Source organism: Misgurnus anguillicaudatus, chromosome 22 (assembly GCF_027580225.2).
Source record: "Misgurnus anguillicaudatus chromosome 22, ASM2758022v2, whole genome shotgun sequence".
NCBI classification, from domain to species: Eukaryota; Metazoa; Chordata; class Actinopteri; order Cypriniformes; family Cobitidae; genus Misgurnus; species Misgurnus anguillicaudatus.
In genome coordinates this window covers 2848283-2864528 of record NC_073358.2, presented here as the reverse complement: position 1 = coordinate 2864528, position 16246 = coordinate 2848283, and the positions used below count along the sequence as shown (strand labels likewise).

The following is a 16246-nucleotide window of genomic DNA, read 5'->3' as shown; positions in this document are numbered from 1 at the left end:
AGACAAATACACTAACCCATTTTCCAGCAGAGGGCGATGTCAACAAACAGTTATACTGTGTGCCAAATAGGTCGTCGGACATCCAAGTTTTAACCACAACGATTTGCACCCATCAAAGGTTTCTTGAGCAATATGTCATACTCCTTCAAATTATATACATTTTACCGTCACATACAGACTCAGCCTTACCCATGATGTAGGCTACAAACTGTATTAAATGTCATCTCACATAAACATACTGATAACGAGAAGAAATTATGATGTCATATTAAAAGTTTAATAATAATGATAACAATGTTGTGGTGATAAACGCAGTTGGGATTCACAGTTGCGAGGGGTATGAACTCTTGAGTTGTTTGGGGCTCTCTGAGACGACTGATGGAGCCAAGTGATCAGTCGTCGACTAATTGTTTCAGACAAACATTTTTTCTCCATGAGAGTGCAAGGTCGAGAATTTGGCTCTGTTAATTGGACGTAACAGAATCTAACAATAGGCTCCCAAAATGAGTTTTGTGCTTACGGTTTTAGAGAGAGAAGAGGGGGCACTCTAATTATCAGACAGAACTCTGGAGATCCCGTTAGCCATTGTGCGCGGTTGTGCAGAGGCCGTGTGGCCGGCCGGCAGGCGACTGGCGCCGGATTCTGGACAAAGGACTGTCTGCTACTGCAGCGCACTTAACCCTTCCACCAAGACAGTGACATTTCTACATTCTTAATCCCCCCCCTTAATATATACATATATACACAACCCAGACTGTATAAAGTAAAAGTTTTTAATTTTTTTACTGTAAGGGAAAAATTTAAGTTGAAAAATGTTTAAATATTGTGAGTTACCAAATGAAGTAATTTTTAAAGTTGATCCAACTTTTACTTTTTACAGTATATATATATTCATTTTAGTCATGTTATTTTTATATTTTTAACCTGGTGAGAGCAAGCAAGATCAACATATTAGCCAGCATTAAAATAAATTCATGCGCAAGTGCGCAGAACAAACAATCAACAAAACTACGCTGTAAAAAGCTGGATCAACTTAAAAAAGCTTCAACTGGTAACAACTAATAAATATAAGTTATTTCAAACATAAAGTGTTTTTCACTTTCACGTTTTTTAGGTGTTTCCAAATGAAATATTTGATCCAACTTTTACTTTTTACAGTGTACACGTTTTTGGAAAGCTGAAATAACAAATGAACAAATGTAGGTAAATGTTCTTAGTGCTGAAGGCCAAATTATGGTGTTGGGTAATCACAGAATTGTAAACTTTTTAGTAAGCTGTGCTGTATAAGCCTGTGTCCTATTTTTTGCAGTGTTATAGTAGGCTATCGTAACGTCATTATTAATTATTGCTGGCAAGTTTTAAATAATTTTTTATACTTTTAGATCGCACTAGAGAGGAACAAGTCTTTTTCAAAATTCCATACGTGATCAACAGATGGCGCAGCTACACAAGCTTTAGCTGTAGGTTATGTTGTGCAGAAGCCAGCTAAACCAATTTAACTATCTATACGCATGCATTGCGTTTTAGTAAGCGATATTGGATTTGATTTAAAGCACACGTATTTCTTAGAGAAGGGTTAAATCACAAGTAATGTCATATATGCCAGAAAATGGAAAATTAATTTATATTATATCTAAACAATGGCAAAAAGTTTAGTAGTAGGACGTCTTTAAAAAATATCATATTTTTATGGGACATTTTAACAGCCCTGTTATTCACAATTTCACAAAGGAACGATTTTACGATTATTTACCAATTTACCAATTTACGATTATTTACCAATTTAAAAAAATAAATAAATAAAAGTTATAACTACTGGCCGTATAATTTATATATGCACAGACATACGGTGTTCTGGAAAACACATTCATCACTTCAGATGTACAATCCATTGGTAATTATTTTGGTGATTCGCCCATATAAAGTAAGTACAGTATGAAAAACAGAAATAAATTATTGAAACGACTAAATGAACACTTTCGTTTTATTTAAACTGAGAATGCAACAAAATTGTTCATTTACCCGAGAATCCAGCACCGATATGTTTAAATACATAGCTCAAACTTTCTCAATGCAAGATTACAAAGAAACCTGAGTTTTCCATGCTTACGGACCATCGTTGTGTTAAAATGATCAACACATGAAATAGACTTTAAATCTGTCATCAGATATTTTGATTTACAGTGGCATTTCCTTCACGTATCTGAATATCACAAACATCCAAACACTTTCGGTTTCCTTTTATCAAACGCTAGATTATATTCATATTTGTAAATGGGGAAAATAGATATAAATGTAACAAATTGAGACTTAGTAGTATTTACACACAAATATACAGTTTTAAATAAATTAAAATCCTTCGATTCATCTACTGTATTTACAAAACGTGTTTTACTTTTTTTAAATAATTAGAAAAACATGTCCCAGATATTTAAACGTCGTCCATCCTCAGATATTGTCAGGGATACAGTTAATTGTCTTTTTTTGTTGAGAAATATAAACTAAAAGGTGTAGACCTATTTTGTTTTGGAAACATGATATAACAAATGGTGAACAGTCCATATAGAGATACAAGAAATGTAAATTTAGTCCATAAATTCGTCGCCAAATTAAACACGTTTAAAGTCAGGCATTGTAGTACATCCGGAAAATGCTAATAATTTTTCTCGAAATCCAAACATGTGGGCTCTGATACACTTGAAAATAGATGTCGCAATATATGAGGCATATTTTTTTTTCAAAAGTCAAGAGGTGTGTCGTGTGGTCACTTTGGTGAATCTCCACCCGGGGACATGTCTCTGCGTTTTTCCAATCCACTGACCAGTCTTTGTATATTCTGCAGTTCGTTAATGGAGTCCTTTCCTGAAGATTTGGGAGATCCTGCATTCTGGCTGCTTCCAGTTTTATGACTTTGGTGCTCAGATATGGGACTGCTCTCCCTGCTGCCTGATTTTGACGACCCTGACTCCGCATTCAGAGTACTTGGTAAACCGGTGGTTAGCAAACCGGAGCTCTGGGAAACTGATACTGGGATCTGATAAGGGTTGAAACGCAACCTTGGTCGGGTGCTGCTGAGAAAGGGGTTCCGGCCGAGGGAGGACGCGGCACTGCCGGCAGGGAGGGCCGAGGCTGCTGCAGCTGCAGCCGCCATGTATGTGTACGGGTAGGGTAGCAGTCCCCCGAATGGTTGCATAGAGATACCCTAAATGTAAAACAATAAGCAATAATTTTAAAACATGTTCAGAACAACGTGGATAAACAAATGTTGCTTAATAAAATATGATAATTATAGTGAAATATCACTGCGTAAAAGGTTGTATCCATCAAAATAGACGACCAAACGCAGTAGGAAAACTTTCTTTTGATACTATAAATCATACATTTATTTTTTCTTTTCTGTCATTGTCCAAACATATACATTTTCTCTTTGTTTATGCTTGATTCAAAATTCAGCTGTAAGACGTTATCATGATGTAGCTAAAATACAAATTAGTTTTGTAATTCACTAAAGGTGCACTTGTAAAAAAACGCATCATGAAGTTAAAACAAGTCAATTCAACCTACTATTTTAAGTTTTGACATAACTTAGAAAAACAAGTTGAAATGGTAAAAAGTAACTTAAAAAGATATGTTGATTTGACAAAAATTATGCATATGTTTACATAAAAATGACTGCTAATCATACCTGAGATGCAAGCATGTGCTGTGATAAGTGGAATGGGAAAGGGTTGGATGAACTGGTACTTTGAGAGGAGAGACTGCCATTCTCTAGTCCACTTGCTCCAGACATAGAGGCTAACAAATGTCCCATGCCCATGGTAGAGAAAGCACTAGGAGCCATAGCAAACTGCCCAGGGTGAAATAAAAGTGGTTGTCCCGTGCTCAGTGGGTTAAAGAAATGTTGATTGTGTAAACCAGAGAGAGCTAGACTTTGCAAATGACCGGCATTAAAATGTGATGGGCTCTCTGTTTGAACCATCAGAGGTGAGAATCCTTCTTTGACCGTGTTCAGGCCCATACAGTCTCCATCTTTTTTTGAGGTATCTGATTCTTTCAAAGTTCTGCCATCCAGCTTGTCCTTCTCCAGGTTCCTGCCACTGAATATAGAGTCATTTTCCTTCCTTGAATCCGAGAAGTCTTCCTTTATTTCTGGGTTAGATTTGTCCTTGACTTTGTCTTCACAATGTGGGCTGAATGGTGATGGTGGTCCCTGGCCTGGACTACTAACTCTGATCGACATATCATCTTGTTCATCATGTTCGTGGTCACTTTCATTGCAGTTTTTGTCACCTGGAAAATAGAAATATATTTAGCACATATAGAAAAAAAGGAAAAAGTTTATATAAATATTTTCTCTCCTTGATATGTGTCACATCGGCTTGTAACTGTTTAACCACTGGTTTTGATTAAACTGAAATGAAAGAAATGTGTTTTCCATATAAACTGCTTTCTTTCTTTGTGACAAATTTCATCTGTGGCACAATAACCCGGACTTTTGTTTTATTTAATGGGATTTAAAAAGGTTGAAAGAAAAATCCTAATGAGCTCTAAATGAAATTCAGATGATAAATTTACAATACCAATGCAACCTGATTTAAAGAAGCAATTTATTTGGATATATAGCCTGCAACAAACAGCGTCTAGACAGCCACTTTTTACAATGTTACACACCATAACAATTATTTATACATTTTACATTTAAAATCTGCAAATGTATTATATTAGCTGGATTATACTGGTTTGCGCCATGAATATAGAAGCTGATGTTAAAAATGGAAAATACTGATTAGCAAAAATTCACACCTTATACTGAAATATATTGTCAGATGCAAACATCTTATTAGAACAGATAATAAATTTGTTTAAATTAGTTTAATACAATGTCCCTTATTATTAAGCTATTATTAAGCTGTAAATTAGTCTTGATATGTCCGTTTTTTAACCAATATTATAAAATAATAAAAAAATAATAAAATAAATAATAGGTCTATTAGTAAATGTAGGCTAATAAAAATAATAACAAAATCCATCAATACATATTCTTCACCGATTTTCCCTATTGAGTTCACCTTTTTCTATCACGGCCGAGGCAGGGAAACACCAGTAGCTTTAGCAAAATGCATAATGAAAATAGTAATTAAAGGCTAAATCATGAATAGTATAAAAATGTCCTTCTTGTTTATTCAGATTTAGCCAGCAATTTGTAAAGAGTTAGACATGGCAACTATGACGAATTACAAATGATACAGCAAAGCTACATTCATGCATATTATGTAACTGCATGTGCAATGACATTATTTCTTTGCTATGTCAGCATTGCAGTAAGCTATTTTTGTGTAGGCTATTTGTATCATTTTAATTTATTATATATAATTTATTTAGTTGAAACACGCACCTAGGTAGGCTATGCCAGGTGCTGCAACATTCTTGCATGTGGTGAATGCAAAGCATTTTGACCTTAACTTAACACGTAACAGTAACTTCACAACTAACACGCGACTCACTTAACAAAGCAAGCGAGTTCAAGCTAAACATATTCACCACTTCACGAACTTTAGTTGCTCTTTCAGCAGCAACAAAAATCTAATAAAAATACCCCACTAGAGAAAGATAACGAATAGGCTCTGGCGCTTATAAATTGTAATTCAAAGCAGGCAAAAGATACACATTCATAACTTGCAAAACACTACACGGAAACCCCCACATTCAGACATATGATAAACATGAGAAACTTTGCACTATAAAGCTTTATATGAAATATAATGCATTTGTTTTACCTCTGGATCTGTTGAAGTTAAGTGGACTTGCTAGTGTTCCAGTCGGCGAGTGAACTGAATCTCTTCCTGCAGTTTGGTCGCAGGATGAGGCGTCTGAATCTCCTCCATCTCTATCTACTTTGCACTGATCATCGTAAATGCGCATTGATGGCAGGCCTAATTGTTTTCTACAACACAATAAAAAATACTTTACTGTCATCACAACAATAATAAATAAATAATTCCTTCTGCTAATTCGCTCGTTTGAATTATACAGCAGTCAAACAATACCTTTTCTCTCTCCTTCCATTCCCTGTGTCCCTAAATCCTTTTGCGAATGGATTATTGTCGATTTTCAGTTGTGTGATCTAGTGGAGAAGTGAAATTACATTTATTACATTTTAGCCAATACCAATATATTCTGTAAAACTGTAAAAAAGCAAATGTAAAAAATATATATCATTAAACTTGTTAAAAATATAGTCATAGTTAGGTCGTTAGTTAAATAAAAAATGGTACTTTGTAATTACAAGTGCTACATTGCCCTTTTTATATTTATTAAAAAGTGACCAAATCGTTGAGCATAGCATTGGATCTCAAGCTATAAATGCCAGTGAGTATACAGTGCTCCTGACTTGTACATTTTATAATAATATGGACAAAATACACGGCCTACTGCCATCCCAGTTACAAACAACTTAGGTATAACGATAAGGTGGGTAAAGAGTGAACGAAAATACCAAACAAACCCCAACCATTTCTCTCTCGAATAATGCCTAACAATAATAACACAACGACTGAAAGTCAAACAATTAAAAAAAAATTGAACAAACAGGTAAATAAAATCATAAAAACTCGCTAAATATACAGATAATAAACTTACTTTGTCATTCTGATATGCAGTGACGGCTATAAAATCCGTCTCAGGAAATACATAGGTCCTGAAGGTACTATATGGGAGTTTCAAAATATCGTTGGCTCTAACGATATGAAACCTGGGCTGGTATTTGTGCATAGAGTTCAGAATCGTCTAAAAAATAGAAAACAGTCTGTAATTTGCAAGTCTCCGTTAATCAATAAAAAATATTAATGGCACAATTCTGTAGTTGAAATAGATTATTATATCAGGATAACCTCCCTTGCCTTCCCCCGTGGCATTTAGTCTTTCATGCTTCACTTATGTAACACTTTCCTCCATTTTACCTTAAAACCATACCCTTCAATCTATGTCTCTCAAAACGAGGCATATGCCATTTTTAAATGCCCATAAATTTCCGACACAATCTTTTATATCCTTAATCAGATCAACAACTGTATCTACTAAAGGCAAAACATCTTTATATTTTATAATCTCCTACTACCGGATGGGAAAACACACAACAAATCGTTTGGCCACAGCAATCCCCACTATTAGACTTATTTCTGTAACAAAGCTACACACAAATATGCTAAATTAAACAGTACACAATGTTACTTACAAATCCATGTTTATCCGATATATTATTAGTCAGTTTGAGTTTATGAAATGCAACAGGCTTTGCCATCCACTGTTCCCCCGTGGCCGGGCTATCCGGGTGAATGTACATTCGTTTAGGCATCTCCGGATCGGCCTTTCCTGCGACCATCCATCGAGAATTGTGAAATTTGTACCGGCAGTCGTCTGCCGCAACAATATCCATCAAAAGTATATACTTTGCTTTTTTGTCCAGGCCGTTCACGCGCACTTTAAATGGAGGAAACATTCTCCTGTGGACGAAACAAATAGACATAGACATATAAGTCTATTTTTATAACAAAAGGCCTATTTTTAGACATTCTAAATAAAATGAAATAACAAACATAGTTTCCGTCATTTGTCCACAGGCATATTTCTGTTTATCTCACTCGACAAAGGAAAAAACAGCCTGTATTAGTATTAGCAAAAAAGCATATTTTAAGTGAAGGAGTAGTTACACTTCTATTCTTTATATTTGTTGTAGTTGTCAATCTTTAACAATCTTTAATTTTATTTATTTTAAAGAGGAGTAAACAAACGGTGGGCCTTTTAGTGAAATTTTTAACGAATTTGTCTATTCGTAAAATATAACTAATGCACTTATAACAGGCATTTATTACTCTATTATAGACTCAGAAACAGAGAAAATGTAAATGTTGTTGTTGTAAATCGGATATTTTAATGTATGCAAACAGACTCTTTTTGGTATTCAGTGTAATTTTATATATAAAATATAATTCTAATAATTTTTAAAAACAAAATTATACAATAAAATAGATATTATTACATGTTTATAATATTTACTTTTTTGCCTTCATTAAGTAACCGCATTAACATCGCAAAGATAGTATCCTTAAAATTGCATTACCTTCCAGATTTTGTGATGACCATTTCTGTTCCAATTTTATGAAATTGATCCCAAAGCTCTTTCGCTTCTAATGTTACTTTGGGATCGTCTTCAACATCTTCCTCGGGCTCTAGGCTTTTGAAGGAGCGGAGATGAGCCGCCTGGTGGTGATGACCCAGCGCCGCGTGCAAGCCAGCCTCAGCCGCGCCAGAGAGCGCGTGATCGGCCAGAGGTTTACTGAGACCCGGCGGTAAAGTGAGAGCTGGGAAAAACGAGGGATGAGCCGCAGCAAGGAAAGCTGACATGGGGAAGTCGGCCGACCTGTGCGCGTGAAAAGGGTGATAAGCCATAGCGTTCGCTGTAAAAACTGGATCTCTCATCGGTGCATCCAAAGAGCCAGATGAAATGATTATATTCTAAAACAACTCGCGTAAGTCCGACTGACTGTCGCCGCTGATAGATAGCGCGCTGCTTTCGCAGCAGTAGAAGACTAGTGGGCTAATGTCACTCCCGCTGAGGATGCTCCAATTCCAGCACAGTGGTAATATCCTTCAAAAGAGCAGCACTGACACTTCTGTGCATACATGCACTTTTCCAAGTGTCCAAGTCACAATAGAAAGTAAAACACCTCCGATAAGAAGAATGAGGAAAGTCGTGAGAACTGATGAGGAATTGCAAGGTCCTTTCCTGACCAGTGCGTAACTGTGTCTGCCTTACATGTCCCTCCTTACTGGATCCTCGCACTAATGAACCAAGCCGTCTTGATTGCAGATTTTACGCATTCTGGACCAATTGTGGAGCTCCATAGGCGTGGTTTTGACAGGTCCAGCCAAGATGGTGAAAGGGGGGTTGGCTAGAAGGTGTCGGAAGCATTTGCAGTAAGAAAACATGTCAACAGAATAAAATATTAACCAATGACAGAGTAGAAAACTGTAGATCCCACCCCCAAACGCATAACCTAACACAGGACCGGCTAATGGAGAGAGAGAGAGAGGGAGCTTTTCCCAGCTTTCGTCAGTTTTAAACCGTGTGATTTCTTTATGCTTTTATTTTAAGCTTATAGATCTATAAAAACGTAATACTTTATACATTGAAATTGTAGTTTTGTTGCGACCATTGCGAAATATAGTAGTTACCAACGTCTTTAAGTTGACTAATAATAGCTACCAACACACCAAGCAAATGCTAACAGCATTTAAGCCAATAATAAATGTAATTTAGCCAATATAGGACATATGTGTGTTATTTTTCCCAAGTTTGCACGGTTTAATTGAGTTGTATTTCTGCAAATCAGTACAAAGCTGCTGCAACTGGATGCTCGCGTAACAGCGGAGCGTATTTAAACCAAAGTGAAAGGACGATATGGTCGTGCCTTCATAGAGAAATCTGTTGAGTTTACGTGTTGCCTGCTTACTGGATGAAATAACGAGATACCGATCAAACAATGGGAATTGTTTTGTCATTTAACCAACATAACAGACTCTAGGTAAAGATATGACCACGAAACCATTATTAATGTATGCAGACATGTTTTATTCGATAATTTAGAGAACTGTTCACGAATAGTTCAACTCAAATCGACCGACAGGGTACAGCAGAGTTACAATCTGAGCTTTAAGGCTCTATAAGCAGCCGTGTACCTTTAAGGGGCTCGTCAACAGATCCTTGATTAAGAGGGACTCCGTTTGTTAAAGAGCGCTTGGCGCCAGTCGGCTGGAGTCCCACAATAAGAACCTACTCCTGTCAAGTCATATTTAGCCCCAAATTCTCAAACAGTGTGCACCCATGCACTCAATGCATTCAAAAGCATACAAGTCGAGAAGAATATTAGAAAATGATTTTACTTGAGACAGACTATTTCCGCATTTAACAATTAATGCAATTCAGTTAATGTAGGATGATTAAACGGTTACCTCGTGGTTTTAAATATATGTCTATTAAAATATGCATTTAGCAATAAATAAACAACAGACCATTGATCTTTGTTTTTGTTTAATAATTCAAACAACAGTGCAATGTGAAGAGGAACTGGATTTTATGTCATATTGAGATGAGATATCATGAATGTTCTCCTCGGAAATGCCTTCTTACACAAGAGCACAAAACAGGACTGTCCTGGGAGGGAGACATAGGTTGCTGCTGACTTAATACCGTCAGAGATGAAGCGGGCTTGAAGTTATGACAGTTCAAGCAACTCGAGGTCTATTTGAATTCATGCTTTCCAGAGGTGAATCTCCAGGATTTTCAGTCGAGGGTTTATGGAAAGATATCTCACAACAGAAGGGAAGACATCAAATTATTGTGTTGGATAATCCCGTATTGGTATAAACAACCCACGTCTTTCTTTGGTAAGAGCTCTAGCTTACTTTATTTATGTGAAGCGTTGTTTTAAGTTAGCGTAATCATGAACGCAGGTGGAATTTAAATTGTTTAAACGATATGTAAAATACAGTTTTAGCAACAGGTTACAACATTTATTTTTGATTGTCTATATAAATGTGTATTTTTTCAGGCCTAAACGGAATTATTATTCTTTATTTTTAAGTGTGTGTATATAAATATGAGTAAATATGCAAGTACCTGAGATTTTAGGAAATTTCTAATGCTTGGTAATTCGATTGCTGTTTCATGTTTAAATAATTCTGAACGGTTTTAAATGCATGATATTTTTTGTTTAAATATGCCTAAACGAATTAAATTTTACAATATGACATTAGCAACGACACTAAATGAAATACACGAATTACATACATAAAATGCATTTTGAGTACAAGGTCAAAGTATGCCAGCAGAAGTTTAAGAACAGGAGTAAATCATTCACAAAATGGAAAGTGTTGACATCATAAATCAGCAATAACCACTGCTATATAGACTACAACAGAAAGGAAGCTTCTAGGGAGAGACTTGCACAGCCTGTTAACCGCACATGACGTAAGATAGCCTAATGATTTTACCACATATATATTCATCAATGTAATTATGTAAACAAAGATCCATATAGTGCTCTAACTCATTTATTTGTTCTGGAATATTTACGTTTCAATCCAATCTATACCACACATGTCAATGCCGTTTTTTGCAGGTGTTTGATTTTAAATTCAGACGTTTTCTAATTTTAGAATAAAAGTCACTATGGGCTTTATGTTATCTAAACTGCTTAAAATGCGAAAATAATAAAATTTTAAGGAAGTTATTTATCATCAATTCAGTTCAAAAAGCTTGTTTAAGCCAAAGTAATCAACATTTCATAAAATGTTGTATTTATCATGTGGATCAAGTTCTTGGCGCCAGACCGTTTGAGACTTGTCAAAGTTCTTCATATTTCTTCAGTCCAGAAGAATCCCATATTTACTCACTTTCCTCTGTTTTCCTGTAGAGCTGTCCTTGTTATAGGTGTTTCTATCCGAAGCAAGATATGTAGCCTACTTGTAAATTTAATTTATTTACAAAATTTTGCGAAATGTCTTAAGGCCGAACTGGACGTTTATTTAAACGGAATTTGCTTATTCATGCTATTTAAAAAAGTTCTGGGCTGTTTTAACAAGAAGATCTTTTCCTAAACAATAATCGTAAAAGCGTGACTGAGCAAGATGTCCAATTGTCGGGGGCGCCACAACAGGTCACACTGCTAAATCACCTTATGAACTTTTAAACTTTCGGGCACTTGAGTTTCAAACGTACATGCACGGGTCACTATGCCATAAATCTGTCTCACTAACGCGACAGGTGAGATTAATTAATACAACTATTAAGTGATTATCATGATTTTTAGATAATCAAATACAAAATACCTTTAATATATCGTTTTTGATACATTTTGTTGTTTGATTGATTGTAGTTTGCGGGAATAAGGTGTGATGATTTCTTGTAAATTTCTCTTTTATACATACAAACACCCAACATTCAAATATCCAAACCATACAGCCAGACGCAGATGGAGATGTAGGCATAGACATAATGCAGATATGCCATACACAACTATTCAGAATAAACCTTATGTTTGAAGTTTTAAGATAATCTTTATTCGTGAGCATTTCAACAATTTGTTTTAATTATTGAGATCTTTTCATCAGTTTTCCCAATTTTCTACACCAAAAGCTCACTAGCTTCGCTAGACTTACCTTGTAATAATAGGCAACACAGTTTTCTGTCACAGTAAGAATAACATTAGGTGACCCTTTTAGATGACGCATATCAATATGCAAAGTATAATACAATTTTCTAATAAATTGATGGAAAAATTACGTTAACATATTGAAGAGCTTTTTGTTAAGCTACTTGGTACAATTTCCTTTTTGCAAGGATTTATACGAATCTTAATTTCTTTTTTTAATTGTTAAATCAACTATTTCTTAAATATATTCGAATTATTTAATAATTTCGTATAAGAAGTGACATACATAATCCATTATAAATTGAGGCCGAGTATTTAATATATTGAAGACACACACACAAAAAGAAAAAACAGTTTTCTAAATAAAGAAAGGGTTTGATGAAATAGTTTATGGGCGTCTTATTACAGTCATTCATGTCTTCCAGATTATTCCTTAAATAAATTGAAAATGTTTCAAACAGAATCTACTCTATTTTTCTTATTTAACATCTAAAAATTGCGCCTAAAATGTTTTTAACACGTGTTTATTACGTTTAGGAACAATATTCAAGCACACAAGAAGCAAATAAAGCGTCTACATTAAACACAAGAATTATTAATAGATGTTTATAATAAATATTATAAAAAGCGCATCCAAATGTTGAAAAACACCAGACCCTGTTAGATATTTATCCAGTTATGTTCTCGCCTATTTAAACAAAAATCTAATGGCTTACATTCACTTACACCTGTTGATCTGCAAATTCTCATTATGTAGATTAATTTGTGTACACCAAAATGTATCGTTATCTATTTATTTTAAAATCTGCAAAATAGCATCAAAGCGCATGCAAGCCTGCTAAAAGGCCTAGGCAATATTTTAAAATATAAGTTTTAAAGTACAGTGATGTAAGGTATGAAGGTATTGATTTAGTCAAATATTTTTTATTCACATAACATCAACAGCACTCAAAAAAATCTCATAATTTCCTGTTTATTAAAAGAAACTACACACAATAAACATAAAATTACATGCATATTATATTTGAGTCATTCAAACATTTCAGCCATGGTGCATCAGGATCATTGATATTACATTAACAATTTCAGATCATATAAGTTTTAATCTCTGCATCATGTTTACATCATGATAATAATGTAAACATGTCTGATGCTTTTTGCTAATTTATAGCCATTTCTGCTTACGACAAAATTTCCTTTATCTTTTTGGGTCTTTATACATTGGCAAGAGGCAAAAATATTTGGGATAGCTTATAAAGGCCATTCTTGCAGCCAGGCTCTGGGATGAGATTCACAGCTGATCAAAGGCTGGTGGGAGTGTGGGGGAGAGTCGGGTCTCTTCTGGGTTGGATTGTATAGTGAATGAATTAACTTCACAGGTCAATCTCTCCCCACACCTCTCACAGGAATGTTGCAGGGCTAATAATTTTTTACAAATATCTGAAACGCTGGCTGGGTAATACAAACACAGGTATGCTAGCTTGGCTGTTCAAATGGAGATTGCTGGAATGCTTTTAAAGTGGTTATACCAACAAATCTATTAACTATTAGCTTATTTTGCATCCTATTGAATTTAATGTACACACACACATACTTGAGGCCTCTCTGCATGCGTATGACAGTACACTTCTCGGCTAGGAAGTGATCTCAGAGGTCCCACACAAGAGGAACGGCTCCCTGGATACTGGGAGTAATAACTCGTAATTAAAGCCATACGATGAGTTGAGGGCTGGGGAGGACAGGTTATGGGACATTACTTGCACCTCTTCTCTTCCATGGCAAGTAAGACTATTTGTTTTGTTTTACAGCTCAACACCAGCAAATAACTCTTCTCCTTCCGGACTCCTCTTAATAAACTGTACAGTGACTGTTTAAAGACACAGCGAGGAAAACAGACAAAGGAAATCTAAGATAAGCCCACAAAAAAGGATGCTAGATGTGTTCTGGCCCGATTACACCCAGCCATACCTTCAACCCCTGAATGACCAGCTTCATCTCGTGCAACATCAGAGAAGCGAGCAGACAGGAAGGGAACCATCAATCTCGGACGCTTTCACCTCTCCGGTCACAGTCCACACCTGGGACGCATTCGACAATATGTTAGGTCACCCTTGGCTCTGATGGAGTCATTGCAAGGTCAAAACTGTAAAGTAGAAATCCCATTCAAACACTTAGTGAGCTCTAAAATAAACTTTATTTCTCACATAAAGGCAGCTCGGATTGCACAAAGGATTGGTCTGACATGATGAGCAGTTAACTTGTAAAGTGATTGCAGGATAAATGTTACACATGCAGGCTGAGGAGGCCTTTACGATTGGCCAGAGATGAGAAAAATGGGATCAAGTACAGTTTACAACATCAGTTCTGTCAAGACAAGACAATGTTTCAACAAAGTAAGACACGTTTAAAATCACCATCGCATACTGCATGAATGAACCAAATTTATACTGAAAAATAAAGGTCTCGAATCTGCACTGTAATAAATAGGTGTTTTATTTCCTTCATTCGTGTTTCTTTCCCCATAAAACACATTTCTTGAAACCTACATTCTTAACTTAAAGCACAAATGCAAATCATCAAATTACATACACAAAACCTCAGACTCCACTGGCGAAATCGCAGCAAAACCACAATCTGTGCTACAATACTAAGATCATATATATAAATACTATAGCTATTCATTCAAATACTGCAAAAAGTATAGTAATCCCAAGTTAGGTTAGTGCAGGGGTCTCCAACCTTTCTCTAGCAAGGGCTACCACAATGGATAAAACAATCTGAAGGTCTACTTTTTTGATAAAGCCTACTCAAAACTTTGTTTTACTTGTTGATTTTATTTTATTTGTTTTATTATTGTTAAAATAAATAAAAGAAGCCAAGCTAATATAAAAATATGTACTAAATAAATATTAAAATTGAGGTTATTAATAGATTGTGCTTATTCGGCCAACTCACAGACTCGTGCCCGCGGGTACCAAGTTGGAGACCACTTGGTTGGTGAATGTAAGAGCAGGAATACAGTTTTGAATGTTTGTATATTCAGCACTCACATAATATAAAAATACACCACACCATAGCCAACACTATGCCTTGCCAGGCAATGGAAGCAAAACTCTCCATCCAGCCATGACAACACTCATTACCTCTATAGTTTGTGCTTCCTTGTACTCTTGCCCGTAATCCAGCATTTCTTCCTCTCTTGTCTCTCAGATTGTTTCCATCCATGAAAACGTGTTTAGACTTTAGTAAAAGGAATGGATGAGATTTGCAAATGGTATCTATTTACCTGAACTTGTTTTGCCAAAACAGTGATTGATTCCACAAATGGGTTTATGCCACTGAGCATCAGAAAAACTTTATTTCTTAATGCTTCCATACACTCACCTAAAGGATTATTAGGGACACCTGTTCAATTTCTCATTAATGTAATAGTGTAATGATGTGGGGGATGTTTTCTTGGCACACTTTGGGCACACTTGGCACACATGCCACGGCCTACCTCAGCATTGTTTCTGACCATCTCTGTCCATCCCTTTATGACCACCATGTACTCATCCTCTGATGGCTACTTCCAGCAGGATAATGCACCATGTCACAAAGCTCGAATCATTTCAAATTAGTTTCATGAACATGACAATGAGTTCACTGTACTAAAATGGCCCCCACAGTCACCAGATCTTAACCCAATAGAGCATCTTTGGGATGTGGTGGAACGGGAGCTTCTTGCCCTGGATTTGCATTCCACAAATCTCCATCAACTGCAAGATGCTATCCTATCAATATGGGCCAACATTTCTAAAGAATGCTTTCAGAATTATGTTGAATCAATGCTACGTAGAATTAAAGCAGTTTTGAAGGCGAAAGGGGGTCAAACAAAGTATTAGTATTGTGTTCCTAATAATCCTTTAGGTGAGTGTATATAAAAACACATGCATGCATTTCATATAATCTGCAATGATATCACTTTCTCAGCCAAAGATCATGCACGGTACCACCCCAAAACCCAGCTCTGCCAGGAATGTGAGTGTGGTTCA

At 35.8% G+C, this 16246-nt stretch overlaps 1 protein-coding gene and 1 long non-coding RNA gene across 2 annotated transcripts; one reads left to right on the top strand and one right to left on the bottom strand.

Moving 5' to 3' along the window:
• Positions 1–1966: 1966 nt before the first annotated feature.
• Positions 1967–8937, bottom strand: tbx2a (T-box transcription factor 2a). Its single transcript, XM_055200361.2, has 7 exons — positions 8120–8937; positions 7235–7502; positions 6640–6786; positions 6048–6124; positions 5778–5944; positions 3686–4290; positions 1967–3202 (listed from the first exon to the last, which is right to left on the bottom strand). The coding sequence occupies exons 1-7, from the start codon at positions 8476–8478 to the stop codon at positions 2765–2767; spliced, it is 2061 nt and encodes a 686-aa protein (XP_055056336.2). The 5' UTR covers positions 8479–8937; the 3' UTR covers positions 1967–2764.
• A 1207-nt stretch (positions 8938–10144) lies between these two features.
• On the top strand, positions 10145–14711 carry LOC129440819 (uncharacterized). Its single transcript, XR_008643263.2, has 2 exons — positions 10145–10446; positions 14021–14711. It is a non-coding gene; the product is annotated as an uncharacterized lncRNA (long non-coding RNA).
• The last annotated feature ends 1535 nt before the right edge of the window (positions 14712–16246 follow it).